Raw genomic sequence first — 17,289 nt, 5'->3', positions numbered from 1 at the left:
TTATTTATTTATTTTTATTTATTTATTTACTGTTTAGTAAAATTTAAAAATTTTAATATTAAACTTTTCTTCCTTCAGTGATATTTTTTAATCTAAGTACTTTTATAGCGTGCGGTCAATACTTTAATTACAGAAGAGGATCTGAATACTTCCTCCAGCAATGTTTTTGGACAGTTTTAATTCATTATCTGGATGTTGCGTCTCACAGCAGGCAGCTGCTTTCAGTTGTCGAGGCTCTAAAAAAGCCACCGTACATGACCTGCTGAGCAGCCAACAGCAGGCAGGCTGCATCAAAGACGAGCAGGTGAACACAGCAGAGCATTTAGCAGCTACAGAGGCAGATATGTCCCTCAGGAGGGAGTCATGCATATTGCATGAGCATGCAGCAAATAAAGCTCTGAGTCCTGAACAACGGCTCAGTTGTTCTCTTGTACAATTTCACTTCCTACTGTTTAACGTAAGAGTTTAGTTCATGCCTTTGAGTTCATCTTTAGGAGTTTTTGCTAAAATACACACTGCACACAGAGAGCAACACAATCAGCAGTGTTCAATCTCTCTTTTAGCTCTGTTTTTGGTCTCCATCTCCCAGTCAGGAAACGTCTGTTTGCCGTCTTAATGTTTTACCAGTTGCTGATGAGCATAGGGTGTACAGCAGGTCTCTCGAAACATAAAACAGAGGTAAAACTGTTTGCGTTACCTGCCCTGGCCATTGTAGCAGTCCTTGTCTGCTACATCAAAGCCGTCGGGGTTCATTGTCGGCAGGATGTGGATGCGTGTGCTGTTCAGCAACCTTAAGGACCATGTTTCGTTGCTACGGTAACTGCGCACCAGCTCATCTATTAGCTGAAGGAGCAGCACTCGCCCAAGAACCTGAAAGCACACAAACACGCACAAAGAAATTTAGGGAAAAACAAATGTTGTAATGGAATTTATGGCTTGTTCTCACACATAAGTGATAAGTGAACAGCACAAAGTTTAGATTATGCATTATGCAGGATTCATATTCAGGAGAATGGGTGAACAGATGTTAGTGCAGGTATGGTCAACCAACTGTGAAGTAATCACTTCCACTTCCGCCAATATAACATAATGTCTTTCCACCATAACAAAAGACATTATGTTATTCACCTCCTACATGCAGCTGGGCCATCCCTGTGGCTCATCGTAAAGCTAAAACACCCGTCGAGGTCAGTCCTCCTAAACGCTCCACTGAGACTAACCTTTGACTAACCCACGAAAAACATGATTACATATGAAAAACAGTAGAAAAGATGATGTTTCCAGGTTAATCTGAGTATCTGAATGGGTTAACGAATGAACTCCAAGTTTATGGGTGTCCAGGGTTCATTTTGGCTAAATGGATGGTTTGCACAGCGTGAAAACTACAGTGAAGTCAATAAATATTCAGATCAGTTCAGTTTTCTTTTAGTGATATGTGTGGAAAGTTTAAGTATTTCCAGATGAGGACGTTAAGTTTAGTTGCAAAATTGTATAAACTGGTATCCCATGACAGTACAGGCAGACACAGTCGAGGTTAATTTCAGTTGTTAGCTCTTCAATAATAATATAACTTCCTTAACATGAAGAAATGTTTATTTTCATTGTTTAACAGCTTCAGTTATTTAAAAAAAAATTAGAGTGGGTTTTTTTTCATAAACTTTCCAATGCAGTGCTTTCACTTTATTGGGCTAACAGTGAGTTTAACTTTTAATTTCATTCCACCATTGCTCTGTTTTCTGTGTGTTGACCCTGCATGTTCCAGCCTGAAGAAAACAGCGGGGGAGGAAGTGATGTCGTGAGTCAGCGAGGAATTGAAATGCAATCCAGGGACGAGTCACGATGAGGCATTTTTTCCGGATACAGGCGGCTTATTGGACGATGAAGACAGTGTAGGGAGGAGGAAGAAAAACATATTTGTGAATGAATGAGAGCCTTGGGAGTGGGAATGACAGAAGGGTGGGAAAGGTGTGTATCCAAAACCACATCACACACACACACACACACACACACACACACTCACACACATGTCAGGACTAGCGCTGCCTCCAGCCATCATATTGCTTTCCTCCGTCACTCATTTAAACTCCCTCCATCTTTTCTCTCTGTTGCCATCACACGAAAACACACATTTGTATTTTTAGTTTTGCATCTTTAAACTGTGATTTATCTTTTTACTTTCTATCAGCCGAATATCACTGACACGCTCTGTTACGTTAGGCAACTGTTCCTTCATCAGGGTCGGTGTGGAGCCAGTTTTCAGCGCGGGAAATTTTATCCACCAACACTTTTTTCATGGTTGAGGAAATTCGATAAAGTAAGCTACTGTTAGTTCTGGCTTTCCTGTGTTTTGTACAATCGACACATTCCTTATCAGTCTCTATGGAAACACTAACTCAAGGATCGTTGGCTTTGGACGAGCTGCTCTTTGCTGCTCCTCTTTCTCTGCTAAATGGCGCTAAAAAGTCAGAAAGCGGAAACCATCACATAGCAGCTGCTGATTCAAGCATTTAGGAGGTCCAGGTCAGTCTCCACAGAGAGGAGGGGACGCCCTGCAGTTGTGAGAGGCAATGCCTCGAACAGTGACTGTTGGTGCAATATAAATAAAACTGAACTGAACTAAACAACCAAATGGAAGAGTTATAAAAAAATTCCCCTATGAAGATGTTGTGATAGAGGACAAAACAGGTTTTTTTTCAGCAGGGTATAAACTTGTCTGCTGTAAATGCAGGCATTTTAACATCGAAGTCTATTCATCCACTCACCCCCAAGCAGTCGCGGCAGATGTCCACCCCTCCCTAAGCCTGGTTCTGCTGGAGGAGTTTTTCCTTCCCACCATCGCCAGAGTGCTTGCTTTGATTTTTTGGGTTTTCTCTTTTTTCTTTGTATTATTGTACTGTCTTTTCCTGACAATACAGGGAGTGCAGAATTATTAGGCAAGTTGTATTTTTGAGGAATAATTTTATTATTGAACAACAACCATGTTCTCAATGAACCCAAAAAACTCATTAATATCAAAGCTGAATGTTTTTGGAAGTAGTTTTTAGTTTGTTTTTAGTTTTAGCTATTTTAGGGGATATCTGTGTGTGCAGGTGACTATTACTGTGCATAATTATTAGGCAACTTAACAAAAAACAAATATATATCCATTTCAATTATTTATTTTACCAGTGAAACCAATATAACATCTCCACATTCACAAATATACATTTCTGACATTCAAAACAAAACAAAAACAAATCAGCGACCAATATAGCCACCTTTCTTTGCAAGGACACTCAAAAGCCTGCCATCCATGGATTCTGTCAGTGTTTTGATCTGTTCACCATCAACATTAGTGCAGCAGCAACCACAGCCTCCCAGACACTGTTCAGAGAGGTGTACTGTTTTCCCTCCTTGTAAATCTCACATTTGATGATGGACCACAGGTTCTCAATGGGGTTCAGATCAGGTGAACAAGGAGGCCATGTCATTAGTTTTTCTTCTTTTATACCCTTTCTTGCCAGCCACGCTGTGGAGTACTTGGACGCGTGTGATGGAGCATTGTCCTGCATGAAAATCATGTTTTTCTTGAAGGATGCAGACTTCTTCCTGTACCACCGCTTGAAGAAGGTGTCTTCCAGAAACTGGCAGTTTCAATTCAATTTCAATTCAATTTTATTTATATAGCGCCAAATCACAACAAAAGTCGCCTCAAGGCGCTTTATATTGTACAGTAGATAGCACAATAATAAATACAGAGAAAACCCAACAATCATATGACCCCCTATGAGCAAGCACTTTGGCGACAGTGGGAAGGAAAAACTCCCTTTAACAGGAAGAAACCTCCGGCAGAACCAGGCTCAGGGAGGCGGCCATCTGCTGCGACCGGTTGGGGTGAAAGAAGGAAAACAGGATGAAAGACATGCTGTGGAAGAGAGACAGAGATTAATAACAGATATGATTCGATGCAGAGAGGTCTATTAGCACATAGTGAGTGAGAAAGGTGACTGGAAGGAAAAACTCAATGCATCATGGGAATCCCCGGCAGCCTACGTCTATTGCAGCATAACTAAGGGAGGATTCAGGGTCACCTGGTCCAGCCCTAACTATATGCTTTAGCAAAAGGAAAGTTTTAAGCCTAATCTTGAAAGTAGAGATAGTGTCTGTCTCCCGAATCCAAACTGGAAGTTGGTTCCACAGAAGAGGGGCCTGAAAACTGAAGGCTCTGCCTCCCATTCTACTTTTAAATACTCTAGGAACAACAAGTAGGCCTGCAGTGCAAGAGCGAAGTGCTCTAATAGGGTGATATGGTACTACAAGGTCATTAAGATAAGATGGGGCCTGATTATTTAAGACCTTGTATGTGAGGAGCAGGATTTTGAAATCAATTCTGGATTTAACAGGAAGCCAATGAAGGAAGCCAAAACAGGAGAAATATGCTCTCTTTTCTAGTCCCTGTCAGTACTCTTGCTGCAGCATTTTGGATTAGCTGAAGGCTTCTCAGCGAGTTTTTAGGACTTCCTGATAATAGTGAATTACAGTAGTCCAGCCTGGAAGTAATAAATGCATGAACTAGTTTTTCAGCATCACTCTGAGACAGGATATTTCTAATTTTAGAGATGTTGCGCAAAATGGAAGAAAGCAGTCTTACATATTTGTTTAATATGTGCATTGAAGGACATGTCCTGGTCAAAATGACTCCAAGGTTTCTCACAGTGTTACTGGAGGCCAAGGTAATGCCATCCAGAGTAAGAATCTGCTTAGATACCATATTTCTAAGATTTTCAGGGCCGAGTACAATAACCTCAGTTTTATCTGAATTAAGAAGCAGAAAGTTAGCGGCCATCCAGGTCTTTATGTCTTTAAGACATTCCTGCAGTTTAACTAATTGGTGTGTGTTACCTGGCTTCATGGATAGATAGAGCTGCGTGTCATCTGCATAGCAGTGAAAATTTATGCTATGTCTTCTAATGATGTTGCCTAGGGAAGCATGTATAATGTAAATAGAATTGGTCCTAGCACTGAACCCTGTGGAACACCATAATTGACCTTAGTGTCTGAAGAGGACTCTCCATTTACATGTACAAACTGGAGTCTATTAGATAGATATGATACAAACCACTGCAGTGCAGTACCTGTAATACCTACAGCATGTTCTAATCGCTCTAATAGGATATTATGGTCAACAGTATCGAACGCAGCACTGAGGTCTAGCAGGACAAGCACAGAGATGAGTCCACTGTCAGAGGCCATAAGAAGATCATTTGTAACCTTCACTAAAGCTGTTTCTGTGCTGTGATGAGCTCTGAAACCTGACTGAAACTCTTCAAATAAGCCATTCCTCTGCAGATGATCTGTTAGCTGTTTGACAACTACTCTTTCAAGGATTTTTGATATGAAAGGAAGGTTGGAGATTGGCCTATAATTAGCTAAGACAGCTGGGTCTAGAGATGGCTTTTTAAGTAAAGGTTTAACTACAGCCAGCTTGAAGGCCTGTGGTACATAGCCGATTATCAGAGACAGGTTGATCATATTTAAGATCGAAGAATTAATTAATGGCAGGACTTCTTTGAGCAGTTTTGTAGGAATGGGGTCTAAAAGACACGTTGATGGTTTGGAGGAATTAATTATTGAAGTTAACTCAGAAAGATCAATTGGAGAAAAGAGTCTAACTTAACATCGATGGTACTAAGAGTAGCTGTAGATAATATTACATCTGTGGGATGATTATTGGTAATTTTTCTCTAATGATAAAAATTTTATTTGTGAAGAAGTTCATGAAGTCATTACTAGTTAACGTTAAAGGGATGGTTGGCTCAGTAGAGCTCTGACTTTTTGTCAGCCTGGCTACAGTGCTGAAGAGAAACCTGGGGTTGTTCTTATTTTCTTCAATCAGTGACGAATAGTAAGATGTTCTGGCTTTGGAGGGCTTTCTTATAAAGCAGCAAACTATTTCTCCAGGCTAAATGATGATCCTCTAAATTTGTGACACGCCATTTCCTCTCCAGCTTACGAGTTATCTGCTTTAGGCTACGTGTTTGAGAATTATACCACGGAGTCAGGGACTTTGGATTTGAGGCCTTAGTTTTCACAGGAGCTACAGTATCCAGAGTCATACGTAGTGAGGAGGTAAAATTATTAACAAGATAATCGACCTCTGTTGGAGTAGCGTTCAGATAGCTGCTCTGCTCTATGTTGGTACAGGGCATTGAAGATGATAACAGTGGGTGGATTATATTCTTAAACTTAGTTACAGCACTTTCAGAAAGACATCTACTTTGATAAAGTCTACTCTCCACTGCTGTGTAATCAATTATTGTAAATGTAAATGTTATCAGGAAATGATCAGACAGCAGAGGGTTTTCAGGAAACACTGTTAAATATTCAGTTTCTATGCCATACGTTAAAACAAGATCTAGAGTGTGATTAAAGTGGTGGGTGGGTTCTTTTACATTTTGAGAGAAGCCAATTGAGTCTAGTAACAGATTAAATGCGATGCTGAGGCTGTCATTTTTAGCATCTACATGGATGTTAAAATCATGGACTGGGAGTTGAGCTTGACTCCATCCTCAACCCGAAAAGGCCCCACAAGCTCATCTTTGATGATACCAGCCCAAACCAGTACTCCACCTCCACCTTGCTGGCGTCTGAGTCGGACTGGAGCTCTCTGCCCTTTACCAATCCAGCCACGGGCCCATCCATCTGGCCCATCAAGACTCACTCTCATTTCATCAGTCCATAAAACCTTAGAAAAATCAGTCTTGAGATATTTCTTGGCCCAGTCTTGACGTTTCAGCTTGTGTGTCTTGTTCAGTGGTGGTCGTCTTTCAGCCTTTCTTACCTTGGGCATGTCTCTGAGTATTGCACACCTTGTGCTTTTGGGCACTCCAGTGATGTTGCAGCTCTGAAATATGGCCAAACTGGTGGCACGCTTGACTTTTCTCAGTTCATGGGCAGTTATTTTGCGCCTTGGTTTTTCCACACGCTTCTTGCGACCCTGTTGACTATTTTGAATGAAACGCTTGATTGTTCGATGATCACGCTTCAGAAGCTTTGCAATTTTAAGACTGCTGCATGCCTCTGCAAGATATCTCACTATTTTTGACTTTTCTGAGCCTGTCAAGTCCTTCTTTTGACCCATTTTGCCAAAGGAAAGGAAGTTGCCTAATAATTATGCACACCTGATATAGGGTGTTGATGTCATTAGACCACACCCCTTCTCATTACAGAGATGCACATCACCTAATATGCTTAATTGGTAGTAGGCTTTCGAGCCTATACAGCTTGGAGTAAGACAACATGCATGAAGAGGATGATGTGGACAAAATACTCATTTGCCTAATAATTCTGCACTCCCTGTATAAAGTGCTCTGAAGCAATTGTTGCTGTGGTTCAGTGCTATATAAATAAAATTGAACTGAATATTGGAACTGACTCTCTGCTAGACCCTCAAATAGTCATTAGAGGAACAGCAGATTTTGGCTTCCCTTCATCCCTCTCTGTGGGCACAGGTGATATTGACAGTTGACAGCGGATCTATTCCAGATTGTTTTTCTTGGGCTTTACTTGAGCAGTTTTGCATGTTTCACAGTTCCCTTCACATTCTGTCTTAAATAGGCTGTTTTCAAACGGGCCCCCTTGAAGTTTTATTCTCTCCCTATGACATCATCCAGATCCATGAGCAGAAAAAAACATCTGAAATGAAGCAGTGTGAAGCTTGAGCTTTTGGCTTACACACACTGACCTCATTATTTGAAACTCTGGCCAACTTTGGCTTAATTTCATATGAATATCCACCACCGAAAAACATCATACGGTATTGTGCAAAAGTCTTGGCCACCCCATAGCTCTGCAGTTTAGAAAATGGGAAATAAGGGCAGTGATTTACTGAATTAGGTAAATGTAAAGTAAAATATCCCAAGTAAGTTTATGCTAAAAAAAAGTCAAGTCTAATTACTGATATCTTAAAATCTAGCAGCCGTTACTGGATGAAACCAAAATATATGGTGGTGTTTGCCACCCATACAGTCCATGTGTCATTGAACAATTCCTCCAACAAGTTTAGATAACAAGATTAAAGCCGTCCAGCCGTGTTTATGTGACCTAATGTTGAGTGAAGCTGAGGTGAACCTCAGTGTTTGTCTACAGCTTGCAGCTGAACTTCCCTGGAAGACAAGAGAGCACCGATGTGCCCTCATTTTCTTTGTCGCCCACATGAACGCAAAACCAGTGTTTTCTTTCTTTACAAAAAAACTAGGGAGAAAATCACACCATGTCACAGAAAGAGCTGGTAGGCGTTGGCTGTTGCTTATTGTTAGATATTTCATTAATGATTTAACGGTCGGATCCTCCAAAGAACTATCTCCCTTTGTCACCTGTTTGACGAGTAACGTGCAACAGAAATTTACATCACTGCAAAAAGTGTGTCCTAATTAATTCATACAGGCAGCACATGTGAAAACCTGATCGCAGCTTATTTACACACAACACTCATGATTCTGAGTAGAAATCTGTCAGATTATGACAAAAAAGCAATCATGTTTGAAACTGCCAAACACATGACGATGTTCCAAAGATATTTATTCCCATTAGTGTCTTTTATATTTATTAATATCACATTGCGACTCTGCACTATTACCTCTGTGCTCTTCAATATTAAATAAATAAATAAATATATGGATGCTGCATAAGGTCTGCAGCAATCAAGGGCAGTCAATCAAATCTTTATTTTGAACGTAAAAGTAACAAAATGTAAATTAAACACAAAGTCAGTGAAAGTCGTCACTTCTATGCAACTCATCTCATATATTTGCTTTATTATACAACCTAAAATGTATGTATACGCTATAAATAAATATGCCTAAGGCTTTAAACAAACATAGTCAAATATATTAAAATTAATCTCAAGGGGAACATGAACACCTGAGGGAAATTGTTCAGGATTCATCTTTCAGGGAACAGAAATGTCCAAAATCACACAGACATCGATCCAAGAGTAGAAATCACATTTGAAGAGAGAAACGTGAACTCTCAGTGACACTGTAGGAAAATACTTTCACTTTAAAATCAAGATCTATCCACTGGGGAACATGAACATCTGTGCAAAAGCTGTTGAGTCATTTACCATACGACAGATGTTGTCATTAAAATAGACAAAAAATAGAATTAGAATAACAAACACGCTTCCAAGTGAATCCAAAGAAAGGTCAGTGCAGCACACTCAGAGTACGAGGTTAATGTGTGAAAGGAGGAAGTGCCTCCTGTTTAATTTTTTATTACTGTCCTTCAGGCGAAGTTTAAAGCCGCTGAAAGTTCTCTGTTTGATTTAGTGTTACTAAACATTTCTAACACGCAAGACTGCATTCCTGCTGCTGACATTATTCTGCCAGGCCATGATGGCTGTTTGTATTTTGCACATCTGAGCGCCGATGACAGAAACATCCTCCGACCTCTTCCTCGCTCACTCAGAGTTTCTGTTATGCGGTGGATATACGATGGATGTTCTTTGCTTCCTGCACTGCAAACTTTACTAAACAACAGTTTCCAACTCAAAGCACAGTTTAAAACAAACAGGACGTGAAAAAGAAAGTACACCCTCTTTCACTTTAAGCCCTAGGTTAATAAAAACAGTCATCTGGTCCTTAAGTCTATCATTCTACACCTCAAAGATCAGACAGTGCAACAGTCAGAGATACTGCAACAAACTCCAAGTGCTCCACCTCAGACTCTACAGGCCTCAGTTAGCATGCTAAATGTTAAAGTTCATGACAGCACAGTTAGAAACAAACTGAGCAAGTATGTTTTGTTTGGAAGGGTTGCAGGAGAAAGCCTCTTCTCTCTAAAACAAACATGAAAGCATGGCTTTGGTGTGGAAAAACACATCAGGACAAACTGCAACACTTCTAAGTGGAAATCTTTGTCCATGATGCAAAGCACTGGAGGAAGCCAAACCAAACACCACATACCAGCTCTCAGCACGGTGGTGAAGGGATGATTTGGTCACCTTACAGTCACTGAGTGGACCGTAAACTCGTACAGCAAAGTATTCTAGAGTCAGTGTGAGACCCACAGCTGTCAGCAGTCAGCAGTTATTATTGCTAAAAGCGTCTCAACAAGGTGTGGGCTGTAGTTTGTTTCTCACACACTGATTCTGCATTGTAGTTTAGTTTAGTTAAATAAATGATGACACAATGTAAAATGTTGGGTTGATGCTACTCTGAGGTTGTTTTTAAATAAATTCATATTTACACTTTTAATATCATTTTTTCCTCCTATGCTTTTCAGTTTAGCTTTTTCTTTTAGCTCTATAACATGCTTTTTTTTTTTACACATTGTGCATCAAATACACTAAATATGTAATAATAAATAAGTTTCATTTTCAGAATGTTTCAACCTGCCCCTCTGCTATGTAATACAGAACTGAGCTGGAAGTCAGTGTGGGGAAAATAAAGATGCGATAAAATGAAGATACAATAAAATTTGTCTGTCTGCCTGAACAAGCTCACTGCTTCACTGCTGTTGGCGCCTCGGAGGTCAAGTCAGAGTTTCTCAATGTTAATCAGTAGAAACTGTGGCAGAAAGCATGTGAGCCTCACAGGAAATAAACTCTACTCAGAAACTCCTGAGTACTCGCAGACAGTGCACGCTACACGGCACCTTTTCAGCATTCCCATTCACCACCCTGCTGTTTCCATGTGTATGTATGGGGAGACTCGGAGAAAGGGTCGTGTTCCTCTGAGCCGATACACGCCACTGGTTCTGTTTGTGCATGTGTGTCCAGGCGTAACATGTCTATTTAAGGACACTTCCATTGACTTTCACACACATTTGCAGTGTGCAGCTGTCCACTGTCACCATGGCAACCTGACACTGGTCAAAGGTTTAAGTCTGGTTTTAAGGACATTCATGCAGACTTAATTTGTCTTATCCCAATGGGATTATTAGACTATTAAATGATGTTTGTGATTACATTGTGTTATTAGAATAACCTTTGTGTTCACAGTTTGAATTTTTTCTGTTTTTTCCAGTCAGAACAAAACTTGTTGTTAGCGTATACTTACTTGGGACACACAGATGACCTAACTCTGGCTGAATGTGCTGTGTAACACTGCAAATCAAGCAAATCATTTTCCTCTAAAACGAAAGTTTGAAAACTTTTGCACAAAATCTGAGAATCGTCACGTTGAAAATGCAGATAAGGTATTTTATTTTTTAAATATGGCTCCCAAGGGTCAAACACTCAAATACTGCATACTGTCATTAAGAATAAAAGCTAACTGATTTACCTGTGTACTCTTGTGAAGAAACAAATAGAATAAAAAGTCAACTGTAGCTTTTTATCTGCAGAACTTCACAGATTAAGGGTCTCAGTGCCCTCAGTTTTTAGTTTTCCATTAGGTGGTAGAACCTGGTATCAGGTACTGTTTTAGTACTACTGGGGTTCCAAGTGACCTGAGTCGGGCCAAAGATGTGATGTCAACAGAATGCACACCACTGATTGGCCAGAGAGTGAAATCACTGGATGATCATGAAAGTGACTCCTTCACGTCATGGCACAGTTTTCATTTTGAACCATTTCTTGATGGTGACTAGATGACAAAAAAAGACTACCAGGTCAATGTCAAAGTGTTTGTTGGGTTTAATGAGAAACATTTCTAGAAATATGAAAATATTATATTAAACTTTCCACAAACCTGTGCTCAAAGAGCTGTGCGACCAAAGATCCTGCATAATGCTGTCTCCCTGTTAAGGTTGGTGCTAGACTGAATCACCTGAGGGATGCTGTGCTGTGATTAGCTTACATGCCGTTGGCTGCACTTCACTTTCTCCTGATCCGTGTTTGGTGTAATCAAACCACCTGTGCATACAGTTGTAATTATGAGTGTTGCTTTGTGATGTGGTTAAAAGGAGGTTGTTTATTCTTGTTTTGTGGTCAGAAGAAGTGAGGCATCATACAGGGTTAGTTTCCTCTAAACATCCAGCAGGTCATTGAGAGCCCAACCAAGGGTGGAGTTGGGTTTTGGCCACATGCTAAATGAGCAAATCTTCAAAACCTTGAAAATGCCATCTTTCAGATCAGGCATGTTACATGGCGTGACAGACAGAAGCCACGCCTCCAATCCATTTCTGTTATAAAACGGAACAGTGAGGCATTCAAAGTCAGCTGCCTGTCACATTCTTATGTTCTCTATACTATGAGCTTCATTCAGATGTACAATAGCCATTCATATACATATAATAAGAGACACTTTCTTCCATTACAAGTATTCCCAGTTACTAACTGACCTGCCTAAGTATACAAAGAACCTGAGATTAGTGTTTCTTTGCTGTGCCAGCTGGTCGATTGTTTCTTTCCGTTGTTAAGTTTTTTTCATGGCAGTTATTTACGTTGAATTCATATTTGTATTATATTTCTTCATATTTGTTTTATTGCTGTGTAACACTGTAATGTTGACTCGGCACAATGTCCATTTCTATCTGAGAATAATGCAGGTCATCACACACTCTGTTGTCCACACACAAAGGAATCCACAGACTCTGGACTCTGAATGGCTTTTGTTGATCTCTTTTGTCCTCCTTTAGTCCTGCTTCCTGTTAACAGGGAGTGGCACTCTTCTGTGTGTGTGTGTGTGTGTGTGTGTGTGTGTGTGTGTGTGTGGTGTGTGTGTGTGTGTGTGTGTGTGTGTGTGTGTTGTCTTACCTCATTTCCATGCATGTTACCCACATATTTGAACTCTGGGATGCCAACTGTGTGCTGGTGAGGACTGACACCCAAAGCCAACACCCACAGCTGCTGACCTGAGAGACACGCAGAGCAAACAGAGCCTTCAGGAGAAAGCTTAGAGGTACAGTTTGTGCTGCTCACATCTGCTTAATTGAACATGATGTGCATTGGGACATAAAAATATGTGATTAAGTAACGTTTCATTGTCACCTGGGTTAGTTAAGAATGGTACGAAAAGCACACCAGCATGCACACAAATATTCACTACCAAAAAAGCTTTTCACACTTAAGAGTGACGACATGTGCAATAAAAGCAAGCACACACAAAATACGACAGAAACCAACAATAAAAACCACAAAATAAATAAAACTCTGAATGTCCCACCCGGTCTCCAGAGACCTGCTTCTCTAAATTGGCTGTGAGCGTTCATCGCTGACAGACTGACTGAGGAGAAAAATGAATTACAACATTCAATACGGTCAGCATTCAGTACTAAGAGAGTAAGCAGCAATTCAAAACATGTGAACGTGAAAGTGATCTCTCTCTTGACATCCAGTAACCCTGTTCTGTCCACATAAGTATCCCATGCTGCCTTTCTGCCTGCATCCTGTGAATTATTGCTATCTGTTGTCTTTGAAGGTCAGTTTGATGATAAGCCGCCAAAATCCATCCTTGTAGGGCCCTCCCTGTGTCCTGTTAGCAAATTCTGGAGCCTTCAGATTAGTACATGCACTACTGTGTAAAAGTCCACCCCTTATTTCCTTATATTATTAATGGTACAGTTATTTATTAAAAATTACAAGGTCCACAGTCTACTTAAGTAAACAGTAGAAAGTTAATTCTCTTCATCTGAACACAGCTTTGTCACGGGGAGACAGGCTTCATCAGTCATGTTCAGTGTCAGCTGACTGCAGGTTTCCCCAACCTTTAGTTTCCCCCGGTTCAGCGTTCCTCCCTGTCCCCGATGTGTACATCCTCATCATTGAAAGTGAGGTCACCTGGTGAGGTAGCTCTTCTATGGCGATTTCTGGATGGTGTTACAGGGTGGATCAAACTATATTATGTGTTCTTAATTTAATCAGTTTTAACAAAAATCTCCAACACCATTGGTTGATATGCTGCCCAAACCATGACAGAGCCTCCGCCGTGTTTTACAGATGGCCGTAGACTGTCCCTGTTGGACCTCTCTCCTGACCTCCTCCATACATGTTGGTCATGATTTGAAGCGATTATCACTCAACCAAATCTGTTTCACTAACTTTCAGTCCAGTTTTTGTGTAATTTTCATACCTCAGCCTTTTCTCCATGTTTCCCTCCTTAAGAATAAACACATTTCAACTGAGACCATTTTTGATGAGGCTTCAGTGAACGGTAGATGATCAGCTGAAAGTCCAGATTCACTGCATGACTTTCACATACTGTTTATCTGCTGTATTTTTTTTAAACGCCTGACGCTTATTCTTTTGTCCTTGTCTTGTCTGTTTTCAATTTTAAATTAGGTCTATGTAAAGTTATCTGTTATGTTTAGACAAACCACTGGTTCATTCCTCGAGATCGGAGCCTGTTTTGTGCTTCAATGATTCAAAGGTCAAGAAAATGAAATATTCTACTGAAAATGGTCAGAAGGACTGAACTGAAAGTGAGTAAAAAAAAACACAGCCAAAGAGAAAGATCTGCTCTTCTCTGCTTGGCTTTTTCTTCTCACATATTTCTTCAAATATCTGATCAAGGTTACACACACTGATATGAAAAATTCACCCCTGCACAGCTGTAAGATGGGGTAAATTATTTAGAAAGAAAAACAAACTTTTATATCAGGCTGTAAGTGTGATTATTTCTGCTGTAAAGTTGGACATTTTAAGAATCTATGGGAACTAGAGAAACTGCAGCTGTGCATTTATTCCCCTGCTTACTTCCATTTTATTTCTGGAAACATCTGGAATACCATTTTACTTTAAGGTCAGTTTCAGATACGTTGAAGGGCGGAGGAACACTAAATGTTCAGCTTGTCCATCACCATGTGTCCATGCCAAACAGCACTCTGCTTTATCACACATTTGACCTTAAATGGAGACAAAATTTACAAAATCAAAGTTGTGATGTGTTAAACTGAGGCTCATAAAGGGATATGAGGAAGTGGGAAGCGGGCTCATTTTATCATTTTTCAAAAAATATATGTTTTTTTTCTTGTTTTGCAACCAGACGAGTCGCTTCCTGTTGGTTAGAAAGAATCATATCAATGCATCTTTCACATGTTTACACGTAACGTTTTTAATGTTTGCAGTAAACTGAAGGACAATAAATATTCTTTATCTGTTGTATTAAAAGAAACTAAAATAAGTTAATATTTTTAATCAAAGGATTCAATCCCTCTTTGCTCTTTCAGTGTCTTTGAACTCTGTGCTTTGGTTTGGCAACCTGCAGTTTTGAGGTTTAAATTTTGCCTCTGTCAGTTAGTCAGTTTCCTCACAGGCACATACACCCACCCACACACACTTCTGTAACTGTACTGTGTGCCAGTACTACTGGTTACTCAATGAATGAAACTACAAGTCTCAACAAGCCAGGAACACACACTCATGTAAATCACGACAAAGTGTGACTCAGTCATCAGAGCAGGAGCCTGAGGGAAAAACTGACTCGTTGCACAAAGACAAGATGAGACTGAAAATGCACAAACACACTCGGGCTGGACGGAGGCCAGCTGGTGTCCCAGATTAGCTCAGATTAGCTCTGTGTGTCAGATTAAGGAGTCTGGGATTAAATTATAAACTGTATACTGTCCTGTCATATGATCCACCAACAGACACAGAGTCAGGTCAGTCAGTCATTGGTGGTGGGTGTAGAGACTGATGCCTGATGCTTCATCAATGAACCATCATTCCCATTGTGGCGTCTAAATCTAAATCTACATCTGCTGTACTGTATTTCCTGCAGTCGCCTCAAACAGAATTCATTGTTACTCACTTTTTGTCAGAGATTTAATGTTAAATGGATGAAATTGTCATTTTCTTTTTCCAAACCAATAAGAATTGCACAAATCTGGGGTCTGAATACTGAATGCTTCTTTGTGGAGTTTGCATGTCTCTACTTGTGCCTGCCTCCAGCTTCCTCCCACAGTCCAAAGACATGCCTGTTAGCTTGGTCATTCTAAATTATCCGTGGATGTAGAGGCAAAACAGAAGTACACACCAACCATCAGTTTTTCTATTAAGTGTGGTTTTACTGCACTCTGGCAGTGTGTTTGGGATAATTGTCGTGCTGAAAAATGAAGGTGCAGGCAATCAGATGCTCTCCAGATGGTATTGAAAGCTGGATCAAAAGCTGGTGGTACTGCGTTTGTGATTTCATCAATTTTGAGAAGATCAAAATCACTGGTTGAAATGAAGCCCCAAACTGAGTCACACAGAGTGTCCATCGTTTTTTACAGATGGCTGTAGACTCTCACAGTTGGATCTCTCTCCTGACCCCCTCCGTACATACTCACAATGATCTGAAGATTTCAAATTTGTATTCATCATTTCATAAGACCTGTAGCCACTGACACAACACTGGTTCATCCCTTGAGTTATGATTCATAGGTTGGAGTTAAGTGGCTAAAAAAGAAAGAAAAACAAACATTCCTCTGGTACAAAGACTGGACTGAAAATGAGTGAAAACCTTCTTAAAGCCTGGAGAGCTCATGCTTTAGAGCAGGGCTGTCAAACTCCAGTCCTCAAGGGCCAGTGTCCTGAAACTTTAACATGTGTCCCTGCAGCAACACACCTGAATAAAATTAGTAGGTCATTAGAAAGACTATAGATCTTGACTGCATGCTGAGGTGGCAACCCCTAAACCCTACTCAAATAAATGTAAGTAAATGTCAGTGTTTGGAAAATTGTACTTCTAAAAGTACTGTTATTGCAACATGTTAATTCACTCATGAGCTGCTGTAACACAAATCAATTGGCTAAACTGCCACCTCAGCATGCAGTCAAGATCTATAGTCTTTCTAATGACCTACTAATTTTATTCAGGTGTGTTGCTGCAGGGACACATGTTAAAGTTTCAGGACACCAGCCCTTAAGGACTGTGCTTTAGAGCAAGTCTGGCTTTTTAGCAGCAAGTCCAAGACTTTAGCACAGCACAATACATGATACCCACCGAAGAGAAAATTGTTAAGAGGGTGTTGTGTTGCAGGATTATGAAAGGTTGTCTTCTAATATTTGGAAAGAAGGAAGTCCCATTATGACCTAACGTCTCTTCTCAGAATGTAAAAAAAAAAAAAAACTGAATTTGCCTCAGAAGTGAAAGTTTAGTAGATGCAGATTTAAAGTAGTCAGGTTTCAAATGTTCAAATGCAGATGACTGTGATTAGACAGTGGCAGAGGCTGATTTTGCTCATACTTTCAGAAATATAAGGCCAGCCAGTGATATTCACTTATGAGGCATTTTTCACAGGCAGGAGGATAAGTAGTAAGACAGCAGCAATTAATAATAAACAGGAGAAATATATACAAATCAAGAGAAAAGGCTATGGAGCCCCGCAAGGGACATTGGAGGAAAAAAAATTAAGATCATTTTCAAAACCCCTGCAACCCCTGCA

General features: G+C 40.2%; 1 protein-coding gene across 2 annotated transcripts in view; it reads right to left on the bottom strand.

Moving 5' to 3' along the window:
• The window catches only part of cpm (carboxypeptidase M), a 32,901-nt gene that overhangs the window by 12,898 nt on the left and 2,714 nt on the right, over nt 1-17,289 (bottom strand). For both annotated transcript variants that reach the window (XM_039601429.1, XM_039601430.1), the window contains exons 3-4: nt 12,680-12,777; nt 698-870 (exon numbers count right to left, since the gene is read on the bottom strand). In XM_039601429.1, coding sequence (XP_039457363.1) covers nt 698-870; nt 12,680-12,777 — 271 coding nt within the window. The remainder of the gene's footprint in view (nt 1-697; nt 871-12,679; nt 12,778-17,289) is intronic.

Source organism: Oreochromis aureus, linkage group 17 (genome assembly GCF_013358895.1).
Source record: "Oreochromis aureus strain Israel breed Guangdong linkage group 17, ZZ_aureus, whole genome shotgun sequence".
Taxonomy (NCBI): Eukaryota; Metazoa; Chordata; class Actinopteri; order Cichliformes; family Cichlidae; genus Oreochromis; species Oreochromis aureus.
This window is presented reverse-complemented; position numbering and strand designations above follow the sequence as displayed.